Below are 18,257 nucleotides of genomic sequence, written 5' to 3'. Positions count from 1 at the left end.
GAGGAGAAACACAGAGACATTGCTGCGAATGGCTGTGGCAGAGCCCACTTTTCACCTTAGATCATTTATATGTGAAAAATGTCAGCTGTAGGAACGTAATGTAAAGGACTGATGATAGCGCTTGAAAGTGTGGATCGGAGGCTCAACATGCAACACTCGCAGTCGAGTTGCTGGCTGGAAAATTTCTCATCAACCAGCCTCCTTTCTTCTTGAGCACATATGATGTCACTAGCTATGTAGTTGTAGGTTACAGACAGTGTATGTAGGACTTGGCTGATTTTTTAGAATCAATTGCAAAATATATCCAAAATCACCTCTTAATTTTCAAGTTCTTTCTTTTTACCATATTCTGTTGGGTACTTATGCAGCATTTTTGTCAGTTCAATGGTACAAATTTCCAACTACTGTTGCAACAAAATCTCATTCATTAATTCATTACTAGACAAAATGTGGAATGCTAAATTACTGCAGGCATTATGTGACTACTGAGGATACAGAGATGGAAGGTGATTTCTATGATCAAAGACCATAGAGAAGGCAGATGAAGAATTCAACGGGGCATGGTCTATATCATGGTACAGATAAGCATGAGATGTCAGCAGAGTGTGGGTTAAAGAGGAAGAGTGAGAGCTGGGAGTGAGGAGCCAGCCCGAAGTTTTCCCAAACGTGAAGTTACTGGGTGTAATCTCTGCATGATGACTTGGAATTATTCTGATGATGAAGAGAATGGCGGAAAGGTGTTCCCAGCAGAGGAAACTCTTTGCACCTGCATAGTCATGAGGGAGTGTGGCGGACTGAGGGATGTGCAGGTAGCCCCATGTAGCTGGGTGTATAATGCAAGTGCTGGGGCAGTACATGGGGATCACAGCCCATGCTAAGAACAGACATGCTTTCTGGTCATCTCTACTGTAACATGGATGCCTTCTTTGGTTAACATGAACAAAAACAAACAGGATAGATTTCAGATAGCATGCCAAATGTAGTTCTAGAAACACTTTACTCTTGGACATGAGGGGAAAAAATTTGAAAAAAACATAGGATTAGAGATTGTGTAAAGTCTCTATTAACCACTTGGCTAATGAATTTTGTTCAATTTGTTGTCTAAATTTCCTATTAATCAAGATAGCACTTGAGTTGTGTTGAGGTGGGACATATCTACCCAAATCACCGGGGTCCTTGCTTTCTTGGCTGCACCCCATTTCTCTTTCCCTCCAGCACTCTCCCATATCACATTTTAAAGCCCCACATTTGCTGCAAATTCTGCTGGAATGTGAGGCCAGACACAGAGGTGTTAAAAAAGAGTCCAATGCCAGTACATCAGGGGATCCTTAGTAACGAACAAGGGCTGAGAAAAGAAACAGCAGAAATACAGAGGAGCATATTCTTTGCACAGTCTGGGAGGACCAATGGGATGGAGGGGAGGTGTCTTAAGCCTGCAGACATGATTTCATTTTTTTCATCTAGTAACAAATCATCTGACCTCTCTTGCACTATTGAGAATGTGCTGGTCAATACATCAAAGCAGATGTACTGGGATGTGGATGGCGTGGGGGAACCAACGTCTTTAATGTATTTTCTTTGGGATTACTAACACATTAGGCCATCACAAGATGTACACATTTCTGAGGCTGAGATTTGAAAATGAGGGTCACACACACAAAGGATCTGTCATCTGACTCATAATTTCCTCTTTTTCCAATCCTCTAGCAAAGCATTTAAGTTGAATTTTTTTGATAGAAGTAGATTATAAGCCAATGAGAGATGTCTTTCTCTATGCCACATTGTTCGCTAGATGGACATTTCCTTTGTCCTTACGTGCTCACTTTACCTTCCTTCTTCCATACAATAAGAATTTAAATTGGTTCATGGGAGGAGGAGGCTGAGAAGTAAGATCACATGTGTATTGGGATACTGATTATTTTTTTGAAAAATCTTTTATTTTAATAAACAACATACAGTCATATTATTGCTATTATCAGACATTAAAAATAAAAATACTCTCCACAATGGGGCTTTTCAACCCTCGTCTTGTAAACGCAGGTGAAATAAATGAGTCCTTGGCTTTTGCAGTTTCATCTGTCAGGAAGTTAGGCACCTCTTCCACCAGGAGCTTTAACCCTATCATTATGTTAGAGACTCTCTCAAACATAGTTTGTCCTGGTCTTTGGAACCCAGAAATGACAATATAAATGTACTGAGAGTGCTCTTTGCGTGCATTTCTAGGTGAGATCTGCCTTATCAACTGAACAGTCCAAAAAAATAAAAATGAAACACAGGCATGGAGCACAGATCCTTACCTATTTTACAGGTTATATAAATATCAGCTTGAGATACCTAGAGAAGGATTCAAGCTGGGAAATGGGAAAGAATAAGGTTGGTAAAACAGCTGATTATGTGAGATAACTTCCATTCCTTTCTCTTAGTAACAGACAAGCTGGCTGATCCATAGCTCAGGAGTTGAAGTCCTTCATCCTGCTGCACATACAACTTGCATCCCAGTCGCTCCATATCTCAGTAGCATAGAATATCATAATGATTCTAATCCAAGACTCTTCACAGACTTACTGTTTTTTTCCCTCCAAATGGCAGAGGCAGAAATAGATGAGTTATTTAGGCAGAGTTCTGTGTTAGAACTCTTCATCCTACTATTTAGTCAAAAGGTTTCTTTGTCGATTCAATCTTTGTGGCTATCGCTATTGAGTAGACCGCCAGCTCCAACCCTCTGGGTAATCGTTTTGGGCCATGCTTCTCAAATCATTGCTTCTCCTCCCAGCACATCTGGAGGGAGAAAACGCTGTCTGCCTTCCTGTTTGTGACTCTAAATTTGAATGATAACATTTTATATTTTCAAGCAATATTTATACAAGGCTTAAAGTAGTTCTTAAACAGAAATTGTCTTCTCACTGCAAATGAATTTTGAGGATTATAGTTTTCTGTGCTTTTTTCCATCTTCCCGGCCACAAAAGAGCAATCTTTTCAATTTATCGGCTTCCATCAACTGTTTCCTCAAAATCAGAATAGAATGTGGCGAGTGGCTATTTGACTATTAGACTCGCCTCATTCCTAGAGGAAATGAAAGAGAATTAAATGAGATAAGAGAAGCATAAAGTTTTCATGTTCTATACCAAATGAAATCAGCCAACAATAAACATTAGCTCAATGAAATAACTGTTGGAAAAATGGATTGTTTATATATATAAAATTTGAATATTGCATTGATAGTCTGATTCTGCTAATAGGTGACATTTTATGAAACAAAAAGAAAATTTTTAACCAAGAAACTTCAGCCTGGATTCTTGAAACTCTTCTAAGGAGCCCTGGCTCTAGGAAAGCCAAGCTCTTCCAAGCCTTCCCAATGTGAAAGCCACGAGGCACAATTAGAAAGAATCCGAAATTTCACTCTGAATCTCGTAGTATTAGTTCTTTTCAAAATTTTATTAATTTTAATAGATAATACACACACCCAATTCAAATTATAAAATGTTTAAAAGAGTTTACATGGAAACTAAACTTTCTTCTTTTCTTTGTCCTCAATAACCCTGTCTACCTTCCCATGGGTGAATTCTGTTACACATTTCTTGAGCATACTTCCCAAGATAGCACACGATGACTTACGCACATGCGTGTCTACATATGCACAAACACAAACATACACACACACACGTACACATCTTCACAGGACTCTCGTATCCGCATTTCTAAACCCATGATAAGTGAAAAATGACTCAAATTCATACAACATTTAAAATTCACAAGTGTTTACATTTGGGCACAGAAATATATATCAACATTGTCCTATGATCATAAAGAAGGTCTTTTCTAAACAGCAGTTTGAAAGTGTGTTATGTTTTCATATCTACTTGGTCATCAATACTTGAATTTTAAATGTGCTTTTCATTGAAAAGGGAAATTTGATGTCATACAAAAAATAGAAAATAATAAAAACACACTTCATCTATTTATCATACTTGATATGGGGAGGAAGAGTACTTGTTATGAAAAGACCCACAGGATACAAGATGCAAAGAACACAGCAAAACTGTGTGTTGCCAACAAGACACAGGTGTACACCACATGAGGCTGTGAGCAATCCAGCCATCATGGGTGTGTTGACAGCTCTGAGTCCGCCCTGTGTTTCTCCCAAAGTGCACTGATGTGTTTGCTATGTGTTACTTTACTTTTTCATATAGTGTTAGAAACTCTCAGCCCACCCCTAAGCACAGTGGCTAAGTGCTGGGAGTCCAGGTGAACCCTTCTGGAAAGAGTTGTTGTTGTCAGTGAGTCTCTCACCTAGACTCATGTTGATGTCAGGGAACTACACCCCACTTAGACCCATGTCTACCTGAGAGATAATATTGAGTCCGTATCTCATGAGGCCCAGACCTTTTCTGTATGATGTATGTATAGGAGGCATGTCTAATCTTTGCAACAATTCTGTAGAGCAGTGTTTCCCTGTCTTACCTTATCATATGGTCACCAGAATGGTATTACTGAAAATATGAATTCTTGGACAACTTCCAGTCCTATAGAATTAGAGTTTCTATGAGAAGGAGCCTGCAAAGAAGTATTTTTTTAAAAAACCCTGTGAGACTTTTAAGATTAGATAAGTAGACAAACGCTGCTGACAGTAGAAATTATGTGCATCTTATCAAGGAGGAAACAAACTCAGTTAAGTAACTTGTACCAAGAAATTAATTGTGAAGGTATATTCCAATTGCAGTCTAACTCCAAAATTCTTCCTTCCACACCACCTTTCTGAGGTCATAAAGTTCAGGCAAATTTGTAGGGCTAGAGTGAAAATTTGATATTACAGACATTCAATCCTGGATTTGGAAGAAAACTTGAAATTGTATAGTTTCTTCCTCCATTTTGGTTAGGACAGTTCAACTCAAGCAATCGCAGGATTATAAAGGGCTTTATAACCATATACAGAGTATAAAGGGCTCCAACCACTGCTGCCCAAGCAGTCCTACGATGCTGCTTTTTGAGAGGGATAGCAGGGTTTTGTCCTGTATATTCCAAACTGGGGGGAAATGGGTCAAAAAAAAGCAAAAATAGGAAGCCAGGTAAACTACATGGTTTAGATTTCTCTGGGTGCTGAGACCACTTAGGAAGTGTTAGCTCTCCTCATTCACTCCGTGATCATTAGCAGTAATACTCAGGTTACAGTTGAGAATTTGGTCCATGTTCAAAGTTGAGAATTCCCTGGAATCTCCTTTCTGCTTAACGACATGCAGAGAACAGGGTGGAACAGCCCAAGTTAGAGAGGACCTTGCCTTCATTGCACAGAATTATTGTTTCTTGGGACGTGAGTGAGGCTTTCTGAGAACACTGGGAAGGTTAATGGACCACTGGCAGAAATCCATCATTCCTAATTTATAATCCAGGCAGTATTAGCAGAAATTCTCTCAACTCTGAACTTTTATATCAAAAACCAAATGTCTAACAAATTTAGCCTTAAAATGGATATGTGTAAAAGGTACAGGTTTCATGGTGTGTACAGCATGAATTGTTTTAAGGCAATCAATCTCCAGATCTTGGACTTCCATGATTCTTTTTCTTAAGATTATCTGGGAATATGCCTGTGTTTACAATAAGTCTTTTGCCATTTTACGTGGAAAAAACGGCAAAACTGTCATGCATTCCAAATCTTGATATACTGCATTAACCAGAGGTAGAAAAACCTTTTTTGGATGACAAACTAAAGTAGAACTTGGCCTATTGGTTTTAACAAAGATATTTTTTTCTTTAATTTTTTTTTTTTGTGTGTGAGTAAGATAGGCCCTGAGCCAACATCTGTTGCCAATCTTCCTCTTTTTGCTTGAGGAAGATTTTTGCTGAGCTAACATCTCTGTCCATCTTGCTCTATTTTCTGTGGGATGCCACCACAGCATGGCTTGATGAGTGGTGCTAAGTCCGTGTCTAGGATCTGACCCATGAACCCAAGGCTGCTGAAGTGGAGTGCGTGAACTTAACCACTATGCCACCAGGCCAGGCCCCTGACAAAGATATTTTTAATGGTTGATCAGAGCATGATAAACACAGTAATTCTCTTATCACTAATTCTTTAAAAGTGAAGCTTGGCCCCAGTTAGAAAGTTCTGGATACAAAACATCCAAAATAGCTGCGATGGTTTGTATATTTTAAAATTTAACTCAATGTCTTCTAAGACTATCTAATTTTTTCAAGTAAAAATACCTATCAATAGATATGTTGTGATTTTTTTTTTAGGGTCACCATGCATTGATCAATATGGTCGGTAAATCTATTTTATTGAATCATGGCAAATTACTATGAACTTCATCTTATAAAATTTCTAATATGTATCATATTAACAAAACCAATTTAAACATGCTGAAACATTTTACCTGTCAAATGTATGAGAGGCTATATGTTTTTCAAAATTACTTTAGGGGTAACAGACAAATATTTGCAGATCACTGAGCTAGTTGCAAGTGTCTGGATCATAGCTGATGTTCAATAAATAAATGCTGAATAAATAATTATTGAATATTGAAGGAGTAACAAAGCAGCTGCCTTAATGAACCAGTGGCACACATGCAGAACATCACAAAATATCTGAACTTTTCCCCTCAAATTTAATATAGCTCAATCCTCCTGGCTTTATGTTCAGGATCCTCAGAGATGCCTCTAGTACAACCTTACCCCCCGGAGGAAACTGTGGACAGAGGAAAGGCTCGGATTGCACAGCCCTTGGCGTGCAGTGTAGAACTCCGCGTTGATCAGACTGAGTTCTGTGTCCCCACACCTCCCAGAGTTGCAGTTTTAGTGTATGATTTTGAAACAACCACCTGAAAGGGTAGCATGCCTCGCATGTTCATCAGAATATAGATCTGTCGTGTGGAATGTCATGACGAGGGAAATTAATCTTTTCTCTGGGGACACAGGGGAAGCCAGTCTGATCTGGTTTCCCACATGTAATTGCCAACCTTCTGCTGTGCTCTCTCTGAGACCCCAGACATGTTCCAGTCCCCAGCCCTTAGCTGCCACCTCCCTCTGTCCACTCCCTCCAAATGTTTTCCATTCCCACAGCTGGGTCCTCGCCCTGCAGGCTTTCTCCTGCCCACCCAGTTGATGACGTTTTTTTGGCTCCAGAAACCTTCTGAGATCGTTACAAACAGTGCTGGCGGGGACAAAGGATTGTCCCTATTAAAACAACAACAACAAAACCAGGCTGGTCTTGCAAGAATCCGGATGGGTGGCCATCCCACATGAACACTTTGGGGCATTTCCCTCTTCTGCCCCCCACTTCCGCTCGCCCCATCATTAAACAGGAACAATGTCATTATTTTGAAAACTTGGGAGTTAAACTAAGGATTTAGTTGTGGCCAAAGGTCTATTCAGCAGTCAGTACAAGAAACACTTTTTCTCCTTTCTTTACTCTTAGGAATCTAATTACTTCATGGTTGCATTTGCGTGTTCAAAGGCATGGGCAGCAACTGAAAAAAAAAGAATAATTCTACCCTAAATCTAAGTCTCGAATTAATGGGTCTTTTCTCCCTGCAGTTTTGAGAATAATTGAAAAAATAAAAAGACTCAGTCCCTATAAGATGCAGTAACATTTCCTTTTATTTTGTTCATGAGAATATTATTTAATTATCATGATTTTCATGATGGACTTTTGCTTATAACTCTGGTTACACTGAGTTGAAGTGGACATAGAAGTGTGGTCCAGAAACTGAATGAGAAAATGCTGTTTTCAGTCTTGTCAGTGTTTTCTGCTGGCGTCTGTCCTTCCAGTGGCTGCAGCAGGACGTGCTGCTGGTAGTTGGAGGCTTCCAGAAAGAGAAGAGGCCAAGTTTATTTTTCTAATCTCTATAATCAGTACGGAGGTCACGACGCAGTCACCTTCCCTGTGAGTGTGTTACCGTCACTCTTACATGCTCCTCAACACCTCGTAGAGAGGCCTGGGAGCCAGCCGGGGCTCCGGATCCCCGAGTCCTCTGCCGCTGGGCACATGTGACTTATTTGCAGAAGTTACTTAACCTCTCTTCACTTCGCTGCTAAAATTTTAAATGATTCCAAATTAGGACAGAGTAAATGGACTTAAAAAAAAAATCCTTTATACTAAAAAGAAATGCTAACTTCTGATAGACTTTATTTTCAAGCTGTGTCCAATGTGTTCACTCTTTTTTTAGTTTGCGTCATGGTTGCAATGATAACTGGCACTGCTATTCATGGAAATCACTCTATTTTTAGCCTAGAAGGGATTGGGCACAACTTCTTTGTTTTTCGGCCTGATCATGGATGGCTCTCACACATTCTTAACTTATGGCCCATCGTCTGCTATTATTTCATGTCTCAGATGAATTCATCTCCTAGCTGTGACTGAGGCTACGTCATGAAAGACTGCACGAAGGCGAGGAGCCCAGGATGCTCATGCAGCTGGGTTTCTGGTTCCGTTTGGGGGCATTTCAGGGCGGGCTGGGTACTAGGGTCTCTCCCTGGTGGTTTCCCTTCATTCCCAGGCTTCCACACAGACTATCGCTGTTCCTCAGACTATTCGCCTGGAGCCAAGTCAGTGAAGAGCCATCAAAATGCACAATTAATCATTTCCATAGCAGGTAAAAAAAAAAAATCAGTCTTCTTATTGGTTTATAAAATGAGTACCAGGGAAACGTATCATTGTGTGTGTTAGACGGAAACTTAGACTACGGTACTCAAATTCACTTTTTGTTTCTCACAAAACCATCATCAGATGGGATCAGGAATAGCCTTTGGAGGCCAGAGTAAATGGAAAATAAAGGTCTTCCATGGGACAGTTTCTGGATGGCACTTTTATTAATGTGTATAATTCCCTTCAATGGTCTGTTAATTGCCACATCATCACTTCTTCAGGATCCTCCATAACTATTTAACCAAGTACTTCTCTCTCTCTTTCTCTCTCTCTCTCCCTCTCTCTCGCTCCCATCTCTCGCTCTCTCCCTTTCTCATCTACTATGAGACCATTTCCAGAAACGTTAAAGGAGTTAATGTAGGAAAAAACCCAATACCAAGCCCCAGAGCCCTCACACTTGAGTTGAAAATGCCTCTTTTAAAACTCTTTACTGAAAAATATTGCATTAGGCTGAAAACACTAGAATTGCTATTTGTGGGTCAGACCCATATTTTCTTATGTTCTCTGTTTCCTTGCTAATGGTTGTGCCAAGGGAAGTTTTCTGGCTGAGTAGTTCCTTGCTGGGGGACATCGATTTCAGAAGGCGACGCATGCCCCCGAATATCTCTTGCTTTCCCTAAAACCTGCTTCCATCAATTTGTCTCATCCTTTGTTGATTTTATTCATATATAAAGGCTGTTTATTGGAGCCAAGTGTTTCATAAGCATACTAGAAGCAGTGTAGTATAACTTTGCATTTCAATTATTAAAATTTATTTTTTTAATTGTCCAAGAATTCCTCTTAATATTATGTTGTGGGATTCCATTCGAAGTACAAGTTCACATTAACAATAACCTTCCATTAAAAAATATTTCCTGCATACTTTTTCTGCTTGTATCATTTCTATTCTAAGCCAATTGACAGATATGTTGGAGCATAATAAAACTCCATAATACACATCCTCTCTTATATTTTCTCTCTTAGACAAATGAGCTTCCCTCTGAAAAAATTGAGAATTTTATCATATTCCATTCAAATAAAGGACTACTGCACATATTACTTCTTGTGATAACATCTGCATCAAATATTTCCCATTTCAAGTATTTTCCATTTCAATATTTTCCATTTCCCACCAACTGAGAATGGGAAGATGATGATGTGCCTTCCACAATTTTCTGCATAAGTGAACTGCTACTTTTAGCAAAGAACTTACTTTCTAGCATATAAACCACTTTTTTTAGGAATGGAATAAAGTATCATTCTATATTCAGAATCCTTGAAGATTTGTTGTCTGAGTTGTAAATTGCACATGATGTTTTAGGTGGCACGTGTTTATTTCCATTGAAAGAACTTGTTCTATTTTTGAGGAAGCAAAAAAACTTGTAAGACACCAAATGTTTCTTGCAAAACAATTCGATGAAATAAATGTTAATGAATCAGAAACATGTGAATTGTATTTCATTCAAAATTAATGGGTTTAAATATGAAAAGAGTGAAGTGCTTGGGGGAAGGAGTGTGGCAAGGCGGGACATGTTTTCATCAGTCTTGGATTCTTGAAAAACAGCCTAATACTCTGAATTCAACCTCATTTTCTCTTAAACCTAATGATGGAGGTCCAGAATGAGACGATAATATGCAAATTCACTTTATAGCTTTATCTGGCTCCAATTATAATGCAGGCATTAAACATCGCCACTGTGCAATCCTTCAAAAGCACTTTCAATGTGAAGTCTGTGGTTTTTCTATTTTCTTTCCGTAATGATGCTGAAAGTATATTTTTTCCCATAGAACAGCATGTAAAGTTCTCAGACTCATACATCAACTTCATATTTATTTCCCCTTTCTAAATGAAGATGATCAGATCTAAATGGAAAACACGTGACGGCTGAATGTGTACAACATATAGGGGGAGGGAAGGCAAGGGCAGTGGAAGAAACAGAAAGGGAGAAAGAACAGGGGAAGGAACAATCAGTGCTCACACAGGCCCTCAAACCTCATTTCATGAGTAAAACACTCAAACCACACTAATGATTTGAGTCACAAAAATTTATCACAGTTTTATCTTCACATCATTTTTGCTTGCTTAAAAACAACTACATAACTTCTTTTTATTTTTTGTATATTTCGATTAAATAGATAACCATGCATTACTCTGAAAATCAGGGGGAAAAAAGGAACTATAGAAGGCAAAGTAAAAGACTCACAAATAAGTCTCCCTGTCAACGTGCCTCAAAATCGGATTATGTTTGATGTGTGACATTTCAGCAGTTCAGTTCTCAGTCTCTGAAAACAGGGGCATTTTAAGTGTTCCAATAACTTCCAAGAGGCAAGGAGTACAAAACTAGAGAACATACTTTTATTTTTGGGGATAATGTATGACACACGTACGTAGCCTTCTGAACGTACACCTGGTAGAGAATTGTATCAAAGGAAGCCCCTTCTGTGTAAATTGAAGATGCGACAGCCTGTTGGGCTATTTTTGTACTCAAGGAGTCTGCTTTTTTGTCTCCTGAGAACATGACCATGTGATTGGACCTCAGCATCTCTCTGGCCACTCAGAACTCTGCTGCTGCTCATCGCCGAGTTTGGAACAAGGACTCCGCTCCTTGATTTCTTCATGCCAAATAGTTCATTGCCTCAAACCGTTCTGGAAGTGGTTCCCCTCCTTGCTCCTCAGAGGCAGGAATTGCGAAGAGTCACTCTTAAAATATTTGTTCCATAATTGGGCAGGAGATGTGTTTTAGCTTCTGGCACGGCCTTTGTGGTTTTGTTTAACCTTCCTTCATCCTAGTTTAGCAGATGAACAACAGAATGGCTGGGCTGTTCATTTACACCTTAAATCAGTGACAAGACAACAGCTACGACGGTTTCTGAGCCTCCCAATAATGCAAAGTCTAAATCCTAACTTCAAAGTGTGTCCATGAAAATATGTGAATAGTGTCAACTTTATCTTTGTAACCATCGACAATCTATATTTATACGGTCCTCACTTATGTCAGTGTCACTACGTGGAGCATTATTGCAATGGTGTCTTTCCTTTGGAGAGGACACACTGTGATTTATTTTCCATCGTGGTTTGCTGCAGTAGTTTTCCTAAGCGTTACCAGGTCTAATCTTTGCTTTTGGTGTTGTTCCCTTTCGTGCCAGGCCTACCCCTGCAGCAGTGACAAGGAATGTGAGGTGGGGAGATACTGCCACAGTCCCCACCAAGGATCTTCGGCCTGCATGGCGTGTCGAAGGAAAAAGAAGCGCTGCCACAGAGACGGCATGTGCTGTCCGGGTGCCCGCTGCAACAATGGTGAGATGGCGCTGGGTGTGGACGGGCCGCAGGAGGCCTAGCCAGCAAGTAGGCTCGTTCTGCTTAGGCAGACCCCTGGAACGTAAGGAGCATTTCACAGCTGGCAGGGATTGGATCATGGTTTAGACTTGTGTTCGGTTACCTCCCAAATATTAGTTTTCCTGGGCTCTGATCATCTTCTGTATTTTACAATCTGTGCTGATATAGGATTCGTCTTGTTGAAGTGTTGCATATAAATTACTAGATGTTCTATTCCACTAAACACGTGAGTGAATATATGCAAAAGAACCGAAGAAAGGAACCTGCTGTGATTCAGCAGCACAGCTGTGAGTCTGTCTGCCAGTTTCAGCCCAGTTTCACACCTTGATTGTTAGACTCAGGCGTCCTTCTTTGAAGGCTCCACCTTGTGGCACACTCAGTTGGTGATGGAGGGATTGGCTCCTCCAAAAGGAAACACAGGAGTCCGTTCCCCAGCCTTTCCATAAGCATGGCTTCACCCAATCTCAATGAACACAGGCAGACAATCAATGTGAATGATGAAATGAAGAACCCCAGACGACACATGGTCAAACCGTTCAATAGTTGCAGAAGGTGATCAGAAACATACACTCAGTCATAGAAAGCAACACAATCAGGCTCACATTCCTATACTTGGTCCTGACCTCTGGGCATTGTCCTACCGGAAGTACCTTGTACAGGAGGTGATGGGAAGAAGACTTGTACCATTAGGGATGTTTACGGTGTAGACTAGGATTGTGTTATTGACTGAACAAAGGAACCCGGATCCTGAGATTGATGTCTGGTCAGTTTTAAAGTACTAATAGCTAATATTAATTTAATACATGCTTTACTATGTCACTATTCTAAGTACTTCACATGTATTCACAATAACTTAGTGAAATGAATTCTAGTTTTTTTCCTATTTTTGCCCAGGGCCAATTGGTCTTGAAAGAGACAAGATTCAAATCAAGGAAGTCTGGCTTAGGGCCAAACTAGTCAATACTCAGTCTCAATAAATTTGTAAATAAATGAATGGATGAATGGATAGATAGATAGATAGATAGATGGATAGATAGATGATAGCTAGACGGCTTCATCCCTCACATCAGGAGAATACTTGGCTAAGAACCACACCTTATAGAACCGAACAAGTCTAACTGCTCACCTGACCATCTCCAGGCATCTGCATCCCGGTCACCGAGAGCATCTTAACCCCTCACATCCCGGCTCTGGATGGCACTCGGCACAGAGATCGAAACCACGGTCATTACTCAAACCACGACTTGGGATGGCAGAACCTAGGAAGACCACACACTAAGATGCCACATATAAAAGGTAGCACTATCTGTAGTCCTGTGTTTACTTTTTCTTGTTTTATAATGAAGAGAAAAATACAGACAATTAATTCCATTGGTCTTAGAAAAAAAATACTAGTGAGATACTTTAGTGGCAAGATTTTAACAGAATTTATTAATTCTTAATTTTGAAGATGCTAGAGGTTTCTTAGAGATCTTAAATCCTTAGAAGACATCTATTATGAGAATTGCAGTACCTGATCAAGCATGCCATTTCCTAAACAGGCCTGCTGTTTAGAAGAAATCTCCTCTACCAGCATTTCTGTCACAGATCAAAGGATAAAGGATTCTGAAAAATAAATGGGAAAATGTTCGCTGCTATGTGATTAAGTCACTAAGTTTTTGAGTATCTTTCTCACCTTTGCAGATTCAGAAATTTTATTTCACTAAACAACCAGGTAAACAACTGGATTCCTAAACCAGCTTACCAAAAATAATTGGTTTCTAGTGGGATTATGTATGGCCATAAAAATCCCCTTCCTTGTAGCAAAATATTTGGGAAGCCTGGTCACTAATAGTAAAATTTGAAAGCATGAAGTTATTGAACCTAATCACTAATAGTAAAATTTTGAAAGCATGAAACACCTCCATTTTTATAGGAGGCTTTTGCAAGTGTATTTCGTGGAACACTACTCTTTCAAGACATTCTGTGAATAAATGTGCCCTGTGTTCAAGACTTTTGCGATAATGCATCTCCCCAGTTTTGTAACATTATAATAAACATTGATATGTTAAAGGCTTTGAGAAGAGCAGCAAGGCGGAAAATTGATTAACATTTTTAGAAACTTTATTTCCCCAGCTTGCTTGACCACAAAACCATTTCTCCACATTCATGTTCCACAGAGCTAGTTCCTATAGAATATCTGACCTGTTAGTCCAACCTGGAATACTGATGCTCACACGGAGAGTGTAAAGAGATTGACAGTTCCTCATCAGGGATCCTTTGTCTTGTCTGCACTCCCTGAGGGGCTGAGCCCTCCATCCATGTCTCCTCTTTCAACCCACTGGATTCACACACATTTGTTAGTACATGAGTATCCTTCCTTATTCCAACAGATATCTATGTCACAGTACAGTTTCCAGTTTACTAATTATTTTTATATAATTGTATGTGCAATATTCTGATGGCAACTAGGAAGAGATCTTATGTCGATGGCGAGTGAATTGTGTCCACATCACACAGTGGGATTGGTGACCTCTGGGAGGACAGACAACCTTTTAGAGCAGGGTTAGGACGCTCCGGCCTGTAAGCCAACTCTGTCCACCTGTCTGTTTTTGTAAATAATGTTTTATTGTGAAACAGATGTGCCTGTTCTTTTAGGCATTATCTAGAGATGCAAGATAGTGGCAGAACTGAGGAGTTGTGACACAGATCATATGGCCTAGAAAGCCTAAAATATTTACAGTTTGGCTCATGACAGAGAAGTTTGCTGACCCCCTCTTTCTGGGTGCCCTTTGCTGACTTAATCCTTTTTTCTGAATTAAATGCCCAGATTTGTGCTTCCACAGGTTTTTCTGCCAGGTTCTCGGTTGACTGGGGCTGTGTGCTGTGTCTCTGCTCCACCCTGTATTTCCCAGGCTCCCTGTCAGGGGGCTTCTGGCCACATGGGTTTGGCTGTGGTGGGAACCTGAGAGGCAGAGGAGGGGAACAGCAAACACTTATTCTCCCTGCCTCAGGTAAAGCTCCTGGCAGAGCTGTAGCTCCATCTCTTTGGGGCTTCAGCTCCTGCCAGGTGGATCCATTGGGATTCTAGTCCCAGCCCGTGATTCCAGCCCCGGATTCTGGCGTCACTGGCTCCTGCGGATCCCCCAGCCTAAACGTGGGCGTGTCTTCCTGCTGTGCTGCTGTACCATCCTCTGGGACTTCTTAGCCCTGCCACTATCTGTTGTGAACACTCAGAGTTTCTGTTTTCCTGGCTAGACTCTGACTGATGTGCAGTCTTAGGGGTCACTGAGAATTTCAGCCCTCTCCTGGTTCGCACCTTCCGAGAAAGTATCAAATTAATTAATTTGAAAGCAATTCTTTTTATTTACTTATTTTTCACTCACCTAGCTAAAAAAAAAAACGATGATCAGGGAAATATCTAAAAGCAGAGCGTGACAAAGTAAAGAGAAGCACAGTCCTAGCTGTTCATTAAACTTCATATTCAGACAGCTAATAATGGAAATAAACAATAATGGATTTACCTGATTATAGGGAGAGCCAATTGATATGAATCCAAGACTTTTCATTATAAATGGTGACAACATGGAAGATAGTACAAGTAAAAATATTTTATGTGCTTCTGTTGCAAAGTAGAATTTTTTGTAAAGTGTCATGATAATATCTTTTGGTCACACGTCCGCAGGGCATGACGGAGACCCCTGCCTACGCTCCTCAGACTGCATCGAAGGCTTTTGCTGTGCTCGTCACTTCTGGACCAAAATCTGCAAGCCTGTGCTCCATCAGGGGGAGGTCTGTACCAAACAGCGCAAGAAGGGCTCTCACGGGCTGGAAATCTTCCAGCGGTGTGACTGCGCGAAGGGCCTGTCGTGTAAAGTATGGAAAGATGCCACTTACTCCTCCAAAGCCAGACTCCACGTGTGTCAGAAAATCTGATCACCCCAAGGAGAGGCGCCGTCAGCAGAATGTGAATCTGCATATTCAATGCATCATCGCACGTTGGAAAAGAGGACTTGCATCCCAGGAGAATGGCTAAAGGAACGTGCTGCGAATCTAGAGCACAGAAAGAGAGAAAGAAAAAGAGAAGCGAGTGGATGAGAAAGGGTGACGAGCGTAGTACAGCCAGTGTGTTTCCATGATGCAACTTGTTGATGTAAATAATGTACACATTTGTGAAAATGCTGTTCCTGAAAAAAATCACCGCGTGGAAATTAGTGACAGATACTGTGTGACTTTCCACAAGTTTAGCTTGTGCTGGAGGATGTTTCCTTCAGGTTGGTGATGGCCCATAAAAATAATCTAAAAGCCATATTTCTATTCAAACTTACAGTTTAACAAAATACTCCCAGTGTATCTTGTCATATGATAGGCTCTAAAACATGAGAAGAGTTGTTAACTAGGAAATGAAAGCATGGAGCATAGTTAATCTGCAACACAGAATCACCTTTTAACTTGGAGCACTGTGTCTACTGCTCAATTAAAGGGCTTGCTAGACAAGAGAAAAAGCAGTCAGTATTTTCCACATATTTTCAAAATAATTGCAGGTCTTTTATCAAGGCCTTTCAAAAAACAACCTTGGTCTTGCTCAAACTGCTTATTTACATTTTTCAAAAATTTAATTTCATGTATAATTAATAAGAACTGGTGTAATAAGACAGGAACAGTCCATTCAGATTCGAAAGGAATCACATTGGATCTCTCTTAATTTTATGTGATTCCTACCCTGGATGTCTTTTACTTTCCAAACTATGCCCATTAAGTATGATTAGCACAGAGCAGAATTTTCACAGGTTACAAGTATTTTTAAGATCTTCAAAATAGGTGGGAAACAGAGCTAATAGATGATTATTTTTGAAGGCTTTGGCATTCCCTATGCTTTGGTAGAGTTAGACTGGTGAGTACACACATTCTTTACGTCCTCTGCAGTACAGCAGGGACAGCTGACACAGAGCCTTCAGCTCCGTCTATCCTGCACTGAAGCAGAGCAAGGCAACGGGAAAGACTGTCAGGGATCCAGGTTTGGGCAACGCGTAGATCATAGGTCTGACGTGCAAACCGACTTTGCATAGTTGAAGCCCCTGGCTGCCCAACCTAAATGGAAATTTTCCATGGGATTTGCTATCACAATATTTACTATGCAGATGAGTTCGGTGTGAGGTCACTTGACCTCAAAATATTTCTTTTATATTTTTGAGGTCCTTAGATAATCTCAGTATGAGGAGAACCTGCCAATGACACCACCTGATTTTGTTGCACCAATCTCTCTCTCAAACAACTGTTTTATTGCCAAAGATATAGTTTCCGTTTTCTGAAGCCATTGAGATTAAAAAATATAAACGGAATAACTTGTAAAATCTACATATCGCTAATCTATGGAAACCATAGGTTCCAAATTCTTTGAAACCATTTTATTGCTTTTTTACATTACTCAGTCCTAAATATTACGTCTAAAGCATAAAGCAAAAAAAAAGTTATCTTGTAGTTGTTACCTTTGACCTTTTCTTTTGTATTCTGCAAGTCACTCCTTAGTTTTCTTTTACTCAGACCCCATCTGCAGTCTCAAACTCAAGGTCTCCCAGCAGAAATTGAAGCTGAGCCCACGTCTATTAAGAATTTCAGCTTCCCACACATATTTACTAGGATGATTAAGACTTACATTTTCCCCACATGTCTGCTAAAGCAACAATTACAAGCTAATCTATCCAAGAAGGAAAGTCTGTACAACAGGTTTCTACAAGCTTGGCAACATGAAAATGGAACATTTCAGTCAAACATTTCCTATATTGCAATTACATTCACAATCTGGTTTCTGCATTATTCCCCTTATGTACATCCCTTCAAAAATTATTATTTGAAGTAATTTATTTACAGGAAATGTTAATGAGATGTATTTTCTTATAGAGATATTTCTTACAGAAAGCTTTGTAGCAGAATATATTTGCAGCTATTGACTTTGTAATTTAGGGGAAATGTATAATAAGATAAAATATATTAAATTTTTCTCCTCCAAAAATTGAATTCAAATTTCCTTGTGTTTTGCTTATGGGAAAACTTCCACTGAACCATAGATTCTGAGTTCAACTGGACTTGGTCTCATTTTGCAGTCTGCATAGGAATCCTTTGGACGACACCACCAGGAGATGATCCAAGGCAGTTTACTATTACTGAAGGCAGCCTATTTCATGGCAGGACAGCTGTAATTGATAGAAAGTTATTTTTTCATTAAACTAAAGGATTCCAGCTTGTATTTTCCACCCATTTATTCTGACTTTGCCTTCTGGAACATCTTGGAACAAGGGCCCAACAAACCTCTTCAAATCTACC

The 18,257-nt window shown here is 39.9% G+C and overlaps 1 protein-coding gene and 1 long non-coding RNA gene across 4 annotated transcripts in view; one reads left to right on the top strand and one right to left on the bottom strand.

The window, feature by feature from the left end:
* DKK2 (dickkopf WNT signaling pathway inhibitor 2) overlaps positions 1–17,957 on the top strand; it is a 94,024-nt gene extending 76,067 nt beyond the window's left edge. The window contains exons 2-4 of the mRNA XM_014839103.3: positions 11,765–11,915; positions 13,095–13,250; positions 15,619–17,957. Of these exons, the coding sequence (XP_014694589.1) occupies positions 11,765–11,915; positions 13,095–13,250; positions 15,619–15,869 (558 nt within the window). The 3' untranslated portion in view covers positions 15,870–17,957. The remainder of the gene's footprint in view (positions 1–11,764; positions 11,916–13,094; positions 13,251–15,618) is intronic.
* Positions 1,896–15,963, bottom strand: LOC123284599 (uncharacterized). 3 transcript variants are annotated; one of them, XR_011501817.1, is made up of 5 exons: positions 15,831–15,963; positions 13,468–13,559; positions 13,081–13,213; positions 4,462–4,554; positions 1,896–3,063 (listed from the first exon to the last, which is right to left on the bottom strand). It is a non-coding gene; the product is annotated as an uncharacterized lncRNA (long non-coding RNA). The 3 variants fall into 3 exon arrangements; XR_006525768.2 differs by lacking the exon at positions 4,462–4,554; XR_011501818.1 differs by lacking the exons at positions 4,462–4,554; positions 13,468–13,559 and having other exon boundaries at positions 15,831–15,959.
* Positions 17,958–18,257: the final 300 nt, after the last annotated feature.

This window comes from Equus asinus, chromosome 3 (assembly GCF_041296235.1).
Source record: "Equus asinus isolate D_3611 breed Donkey chromosome 3, EquAss-T2T_v2, whole genome shotgun sequence".
In the NCBI taxonomy this organism is placed as follows: domain Eukaryota; kingdom Metazoa; phylum Chordata; class Mammalia; order Perissodactyla; family Equidae; genus Equus; species Equus asinus.
Note: the sequence above shows the minus strand (reverse complement) of the source record. Positions and strands in the feature narration are given on the sequence as shown.